Source organism: Oncorhynchus keta, chromosome 26, assembly GCF_023373465.1.
Source record: "Oncorhynchus keta strain PuntledgeMale-10-30-2019 chromosome 26, Oket_V2, whole genome shotgun sequence".
Taxonomy (NCBI): domain Eukaryota; kingdom Metazoa; phylum Chordata; class Actinopteri; order Salmoniformes; family Salmonidae; genus Oncorhynchus; species Oncorhynchus keta.
Window position 1 is genome coordinate 42,586,365 of NC_068446.1, and position 9,149 is coordinate 42,595,513.

The window sequence follows — 9,149 nt, forward strand, 5'->3', positions numbered from 1 at the left end:
TCTTATGTTTTGATTCTTGCTCGGACAGTCGCTAAGATTATATTTGGTTGTGATCTTTGCAAAATACCTATTTTGGATGCAGCAGCAGTTAGCTAGAATGCTAACGCTCATTGATATAGACTGTAGCAAAAGCTAGCCAAACAGCCGTTTTACTGGTTGAAGTTGAAGTGTTTTTACATTTTTGAAAAAGTATAATGCAGTTGATTTGCAATGATGATGACACAAACATTATATTACACAGGACATGCTTACAACCCTGGTCGTGAGGACCCAAAGGGGCTTGAGTGTTTTCCCTAGCACGCACACACACGCCATTCAAATAATCAACTCATCGTCATTAGTGGAATCAGGTGTGTTAATACGAGGGCAAAAACTACAATGTCCACCCTCTTCGGGTTACCAGGACCAGGGTGAAGAAACACTGCCGCACGGTATAGTGTCACACCAAGCCTGTTTACCATACAGTATATAACGTACCATTACACCAAGCCTGTTTACCATACAGTATATAACGTAACATTACACCAAGCCTGTTTACCATACAGTATATAACGTAACATTACACCAAGCCTGTTTACCATACAGTATATAACGTAACATCACACCAAGCCTGTTTACCATACAGTATATAATGTAACATTACACCAAGCCTGTTTACCATACAGTATATAACGTAACATCACACCAAGCCTGTTTACCATACAGTATATAACGTAACATTACACCAAGCCTGTTTACCATACAGTATATAACGTAACATCACACCAAGCCTGTTTACCATACAGTATATAACGTAACATCACACCAAGCCTGTTTACCATACAGTATATAACGTAACATTACACCAAGCCTGTTTACCATACAGTATTAAAGCACATAACGTAACATTACACCAAGCCTGTTTACCATACAGTATATAACGTAACATTACACCAAGCCTGTTTACCATACAGTATATAACGTAACATCACACCAAGCCTGTTTACCATACAGTATATAACGTAACATCACACCAAGCCTGTTTACCATACAGTATATAACGTAACATTACACCAAGCCTGTTTACCATACAGTATATAACGTAACATTACACCAAGCCTGTTTACCATACAGTATATAACGTAACATTACACCAAGCCTGTTTACCATACAGTATAAACGTAACATCACACCAAGCCTGTTTACCATACAGTATATAACGTAACATCACACCAAGCCTGTTTACCATACAGTATATAACGTAACATTACACCAAGCCTGTTTACCATACAGTATATAACGTAACATCACACCAAGCCTGTTTACCATACAGTATATAAAGCGTAACATTACACCAAGCCTGTTTACCATACAGTATATAACGTAACATTACACCAAGCCTGTTTACCATACAGTATATAACGTAACATTACACCAAGCCTGTTTACCATACAGTATATAACGTAACATCACACCAAGCCTGTTTACCATACAGTATATAACGTAACATCACACCAAGCCTGTTTACCATACAGTATATAACGTAACATTACACCAAGCCTGTTTACCATACAGTATATAACGTAACATTACACCAAGCCTGTTTACCATACAGTATATAACGTAACATCACACCAAGCCTGTTTACCATACAGTATATAACGTAACATTACACCAAGCCTGTTTACCATACAGTATATAACGTAACATTACACCAAGCCTGTTTACCATACAGTATATAACGTAACATTACACCAAGCCTGTTTACCATACAGTATATAACGTAACATTACACCAAGCCTGTTTACCATACAGTATATAACGTAACATTACACCAAGCCTGTTTACCATACAGTATATAACGTAACATTACACCAAGCCTGTTTACCATACAGTATATAACGTAACATTACACCAAGCCTGTTTACCATACAGTATATAACGTAACATTACACCAAGCCTGTTTACCATACAGTATATAACGTAACATTACACCAAGCCTGTTTACCATACAGTATATAACGTAACATCACACCAAGCCTGTTTACCATACAGTATATAACGTAACATCACACCAAGCCTGTTTACCATACAGTATATAACGTAACATTACACCAAGCCTGTTTACCATACAGTATATAACGTAACATTACACCAAGCCTGTTTACCATACAGTATATAACGTAACATTACACCAAGCCTGTTTACCATACAGTATATAATGTAACATTACACCAAGCCTGTTTACCATACAGTATATAACGTAACATTACACCAAGCCTGTTTACCATACAGTATATAACGTAACATCACACCAAGCCTGTTTACCATACAGTATATAACGTAACATTACACCAAGCCTGTTTACCATACAGTATATAACGTAACATTACACCAAGCCTGTTTACCATACAGTATATAACGTAACATTACACCAAGCCTGTTTACCATACAGTATATAACGTAACATCACACCAAGCCTGTTTACCATACAGTATATAACGTAACATCACACCAAGCCTGTTTACCATACAGTATATAACGTAACATCACACCAAGCCTGTTTACCATACAGTATATAACGTAACATTACACCAAGCCTGTTTACCATACAGTATATAACGTAACATTACACCAAGCCTGTTTACCATACAGTATATAACGTAACATCACACCAAGCCTGTTTACCATACAGTATATAACGTAACATTACACCAAGCCTGTTTACCATACAGTATATAACGTAACATCACACCAAGCCTGTTTACCATACAGTATATAACGTAACATTACACCAAGCCTGTTTACCATACAGTATATAACGTAACATTACACCAAGCCTGTTTACCATACAGTATATAACGTAACATTACACCAAGCCTGTTTACCATACAGTATATAACGTAACATCACACCAAGCCTGTTTACCATACAGTATATAACGTAACATCACACCAAGCCTGTTTACCATACAGTATATAACGTAACATTACACCAAGCCTGTTTACCATACAGTATATAACGTAACATTACACCAAGCCTGTTTACCATACAGTATATAACGTAACATTACACCAAGCCTGTTTACCATACAGTATATAACGTAACATCACACCAAGCCTGTTTACCATACAGTATATAACGTAACATTACACCAAGCCTGTTTACCATACAGTATATAACGTAACATCACACCAAGCCTGTTTACCATACAGTATATAACGTAACATCACACCAAGCCTGTTTACCATACAGTATATAACGTAACATCACACCAAGCCTGTTTACCATACAGTATATAACGTAACATCACACCAAGCCCGTGGTTTACCATGCCATACCCTGGAGCGATGCTTCAGGAACAGAGCCCTTTTTCTCCACATCTGTGGAGGAAGGAACCAACCGGGCAGTGAGAGAGGGAGAGAGGAACCAACCGGGCAGTGAGAGAGGGAGAGAGGAACCAACCGGGCAGTGAGAGAGGGAGAGAGGAACCAAACGGGCAGTGAGAGAGGGAGAGAGGAACCAACCGGGCAGTGAGAGAGGGAGAGAGGAACCAACCGGGCAGTGAGAGAGGGAGAGAGGAACCAACCGGGCAGTGAGAGAGGGAGAGAGGAACCAACCGGGCAGTGAGAGAGGGAGAGAGGAACCAAACGGGCAGTGAGAGAGGGAGAGAGGAACCAAACGGGCAGTGAGAGAGGGAGAGAGGAACCAAACGGGCAGTGAGAGAGGGAGAGAGGAACCAAACGGGCAGTGAGAGAGGGAGAGAGGAACCAACCGGGCAGTGAGAGAGGGAGAGGAACCAAACGGGGAGTGAGAGAGGGAGAGAGGGAAGAGAGAGAGAGAGAGAGAGAGAGAGAGAGATAGAGAGAGAGGGAGAGAGGGAGAGAGAGAGAGAGACAGAGAGACAGAGAGACAGAGAGGGAGAGGGAGAGGGAGAGAGAGAGAGAGAGAGAGAGAGAGAGAGAGAGAGAGACTAGGTAAAGTTGGAGGATCTTAATTTGATCCAGTTTTTTACAACAGGAAAATAATCCTGCGGCAACAGGGCAAATCAGGTCAGTGGAGATGACAAACTTTAGAAGGAAATTAATTAAGATCCTACATCTGTACAGTAGCTGAGGGACTAACAACATACAGACAACATACAGACCAGGGTCGTGTTCATTAGGACAAACCGAAATTAGCATTTCAAATAGTATCTATGTGTTTAATTGTGTGCCTACTGAACACAATCCTGTACCAGATGAATACTGGGACTGACATGTCTCTATAACACACCCCCCGGCAACCCCAGTACATACTGCCAACAACTCAGACACCATGGCAACCCCAGTACATACTGCCAACAACTCAGACACCATGGCAACCCCATACATACTGCCAACAACTCAGACACCATGGCAACCCTATACATACTGTCAACAACTCAGACACCATGGCAACCCCATACATACTGCCAACAACTCAGACACCATGGCAACCCCATACATACTGCCAACAACTCAGACACCATGGCAACCCCATACATACTGTCAACAACTCAGACACCATGGCAACCCCATACATACTGTCAACAACTCAGACACCATGGCAACCCCATACATACTGACAACAACTCAGACACCATGGCAACTCCAGTACATACTGCCAACAACTCAGACACCATGGCAACCCCATACATACTGTCAACAACTCAGACACCATGGCAACCCCATACATACTGCCAACAACTCAGACACCATGGCAACCCCAGTACATACTGCCAACAACTCAGACACCATGGCAACCCCATACATACTGCCAACAACTCAGACACCATGGCAACCCCATACATACTGTCAACAACTCAGACACCATGGCAACCCCAGTACATACTGCCAACAACTCAGACACCATGGCAACCCCATACATACTGTCAACAACTCAGACACCATGGCAACCCCATACATACTGTCAACAACTCAGACACCATGGCAACCCCATACATACTGTCAACAACTCAGACACCATGGCAACCCCATACATACTGTCAACAACTCAGACACCATGGCAACCCCAGTACATACTGCCAACAACTCAGACACCATGGCAACCCCATACATACTGTCAACAACTCAGACACCATGGCAACCCCAGTACATACTGCCAACAACTCAGACACCATGGCAACCCCATACATACTGTCAACAACTCAGACACCATGGCAACCCCATACATACTGTCAACAACTCAGACACCATGGCAACCCCATACATACTGTCAACAACTCAGACACCATGGCAACCCCAGTACATACTGTCAACAACTCAGACACCATGGCAACCCCATACATACTGCCAACAACTCAGACTACCTCGCAACACTTGAACCAGAACCTGTGTTTACAGGAGACGTTGAATATAGTGATTCTCCTTCGAGCCCAGAAAGAAGCCATTCAAATTGCTATTCGCCAGCTTTTCAAGCTTAAAGCTGCAAAATGTTACTTTTGGGTGACCTGACCAAGTACCCATAGAAATATGAGTTATAGATCTGTCATTCTCATCAAGTTTATGAAGCAGTAGATGTTTTATGTGCACTATTTCTATACACCACCATTAAGTTGATTTTTTTCATCTTTTACTTTTCTGTTTTGTACAGCAGCTTCAAACCGCTGAAAATACAATCTTTTTTTTTTTAGTTATTGAAAATATATTTCACAGCGGTTTAGATCGTACAAATACGATTCGCCTCTTCTGCACCTCCAGTAAAATCTCTCATGACTGACATGCACAGGTCTGCTGATCCCGCGGCAGGAAACGTCATTGATTTTTACAACCGTGCATGAACGTCATAATATTTTGTTAGTAGATTAAGTCGACAATATAGGGTACGTTTTTACTGAGTGTATATTTCTAGGATGGGCTTTATTTAGTGTACACTACCGGGCAAAGGTTTTAGAACACCTATTCTTTCAAGAGTTTTTCTTTATTTTTTACTATTTTCTACATTGTAGATTAATAGTGAAGACATCATAACTATTAAATAACACATATGGAATCATGTAGTAACCAAAAAAAATATTTGAGATTCTTCAAATAGCTACAGTGCCTTGTGAAAGTATTCGGCCCCCTTGAACTTTGCGACCTTTTGCCACATTTCAGGCTTGAAACATAAAGATATAAAACTGTATTTTTTTGTGAAGAATCAACAACAAGTGAGACACAATCATGAAGTGGAACGACATTTATTGGATATTTCAAACTTTTTTAACAAATCAAAAACGGAAAAATTGGGCGTTCTCTCAACCAGCTTCAATACTCAAGATGATAAAAAAGATGATAAAAACACAAAATTCCAGACAAGGTATTCATTTTTTTGGGGGACCTTTTTTAGAATTACATATTGGCCGCGACGGCAGTAATGAAGATAGTTGCTCAGCGAAACGCCATTCTTTGTTAAGTACCGAACGTATTTGGACATTAAGGAAGCAGCCGTTCACCAGCTTTTCAAGCTTCAAGGAGGATCAGCGTATTCAAACGTCGCCTGTAAACACAGATTCTGGTTCAGTCAACACCATACTCCCCAAGTCCGGAAACTAAACATAGATGGGTAAGAAGCAGCAACACAAGCCATGAGAGGATAAAAGGACTGATCAAGGTAAAACAAGCACTTAGCATTAGGGCTCCCGAGTGGCGCAGCGGACTAAGGCACTGCATCTCAGTACAGACCCTGGTTCAATTCCAGGCTGTATCACAACCGGCCGTGATTTTGGAGTCTCATACGTTGACGCACGCCTGGCCCAGCGTCGTCCGGGTTTGGGTTTGGCCGTCATTGTAAATAAGAATTTGTTCTTAACTGACTTGCCAAGTTAAAAAAAATTAAAAAAAATAATACAAATTAAATTAAATTATTCAGAGTTTCTCAATGCTTAGTGCTTGACTCCTGACAGACATCTGGACCAGACAAGTCCCATAGTCGTAGTACACTGGTAGAATAATTTATTATCCCAAAAAGGGTACGACCCAGATCCTGTTCATTGACAGATGGCGAGGTTATTACATTTAGGCCCATGTTATTGCAAACTCCCAATATATGGCGAACCCACACTAGACACTCCAGAAACACACAGACAACAATTAGAAGCAAGCAGGGAGTGTGTCAATACACACTCATAACACAGAGATGATTAGGTAGTTAACCAACAGCTGCAGGGTTTGACTAAAGACTGTAAAATGACACTAAACAAACAATACAAACTTTATCAATGGGGGGAAAAAAAACACACACACACACACACACACACGCACGCACACACACACACACACAGGAGCATGCAACAAGCAATGTCTCTCTGTTTCCTCTTACCCCAGTCAGCCCAGTCACGGTGGACAAACGTCTAAGGATCTGTCCACGTTCAGGGCTGCTGTCACTGTGGTCAGAGCCTGAGTGGTGAGAGTGGATGGAGGGCAAACTCGAGCGGAGGGAATCACAGGAACCATGACCCTGGACCCCAGGATCCAGAGAATCACAGGTACCACGACCCTGGACCCCAGGACCCAGAGAATCACAGGTACCACGACCCTGGACCCCAGGACCCAGAGAATCACAGGTACCACGACCCTGGACCCCAGGACCCAGAGAATCACAGGTACCACGACCCTGGACCCCAGGACCCAGAGAATCACAGGAACCACGACCCTGGACCCCAGGACCCAGAGAATCACAGGTACCATGACCCTGGACCCCAGGACCCAGAGAATCACAGGTACCATGAGCCTGGACCCCAGGACCCAGAGAATCACAGGAACCACGACCCTGGACCCCAGGACCCAGAGAATCACAGGAACCATGACCCTGGACCCCAGGACCCAGAGAATCACAGGAACCATGACCCTGGACCCCAGGACCCAGAGAATCACAGGTACCATGAGCCTGGACCCCAGGACCCAGAGAATCACAGGTACCATGAGCCTGGACCCCAGGACCCAGAGAATCACAGGTACCATGAGCCTGGACCCCAGGACCCAGAGAATCACAGGAGCCATGATCAGGAGGGTTGATGTAAGGAGTGGGAGACTTAAAATAGGAGGGAGGAGAGGAGGAGAGGAGGAGATAGAAAGGTCAAGTGAGAGGAATTCTGGATTCCAAATGAACCCCTATCCCCTATACTCACTAGCCATCTCTGTAGACCTGAGAGGATTTGGATTGGTGGAAGTAATAATTATGATGACATTTCAAGCCAATCAGAAGGAAAGACAATGTTGCCATAATGCTTATTCCAATCTTCTGAGATCTACAGCAGTGCCAATCGTGTAGGTGCTATGGGTTGGACAGCAGCGATAGAGGGTAATAGGGTAATTTGTGAAAACCTCCAATCTGAAGACTACTCACACCCCCAGCCTTACAGACCAATCTGAAGAATACTCAGACCCCCAGCCTCACAGACCAATCTGAAGACTACTCAGACCCCCAGCCTCACAGACCAATCTGAAGAATCAGAAGAATACTCAGACCCCCAGCCTCACAGACCAATCTGAAGAATACTCACACCCCCAGCCTTACAGACCAATCTGAAGAATACTCAGACCCCCAGCCTCACAGACCAATCTGAAGACTACTCAGACCCCCAGCCTCACAGACCAATCTGAAGAATACTCAGACCCCCAGCCTCACAGACCAATCTGAAGAATACTCAGACCCCCAGCCTTACAGACCAATCTGAAGAATACTCAGACCCCCAGCCTCACAGACCAATCTGAAGAATACTCAGACCCCCAGCCTTACAGACCAATCTGAAGACTACTCAGACCCCCAGCCTTACAGACCAATCTGAAGAATACTCAGACCCCCAGCCTCACAGACCAATCTGAAGACTACTCAGACCCCCAACCTTACAGACCAATCTGAAGAATACTCAGACCCCCAGCCTTACAGACCAATCTGAAGAATACTCAGACCCCCAGCCTTACAGACCAATCTGAAGAATACTCAGACCCCCAGCCTCACAGACCAATCTGAAGAATACTCAGACCCCCAGCCTCACAGACCAATCTGAAGAATACTCAGACCCCCAGCCTTACAGACCAATCTGAAGAATACTCAGACCCCCAGCCTTACAGACCAATCTGAAGACTACTCAGACCCCCAGCCTCACAGACCAATCTGAAGAATACTCAGACCCCCAGCCTTACAGA

At 43.4% G+C, this 9,149-nt stretch overlaps 1 protein-coding gene and 1 long non-coding RNA gene across 4 annotated transcripts in view; one reads left to right on the forward strand and one right to left on the reverse strand.

Annotated features, from left to right (window-relative positions):
• The window catches only part of ano5a (anoctamin 5a), a 111,958-nt gene that overhangs the window by 68,948 nt on the left and 33,861 nt on the right, over positions 1-9,149 (reverse strand). Inside the window, exons 3-4 of one of the 3 annotated variants that reach the window (XM_052480947.1) lie at positions 7,321-7,458; positions 3,321-3,362 (exon numbers count right to left, since the gene is read on the reverse strand). The exons of 1 other annotated variant lie outside the window; for it this stretch is intronic. In XM_052480947.1, coding sequence (XP_052336907.1) covers positions 3,321-3,362; positions 7,321-7,458 — 180 coding nt within the window. The remainder of the gene's footprint in view (positions 1-3,320; positions 3,363-7,320; positions 7,459-9,149) is intronic. One more of the 3 variants, XM_052480948.1, reaches the window with a different exon arrangement.
• On the forward strand, positions 7,422-8,033 carry LOC127912131 (uncharacterized). The gene is made up of 3 exons (XR_008080948.1): positions 7,422-7,564; positions 7,682-7,720; positions 7,955-8,033. It is a non-coding gene; the product is annotated as an uncharacterized LOC127912131 (long non-coding RNA).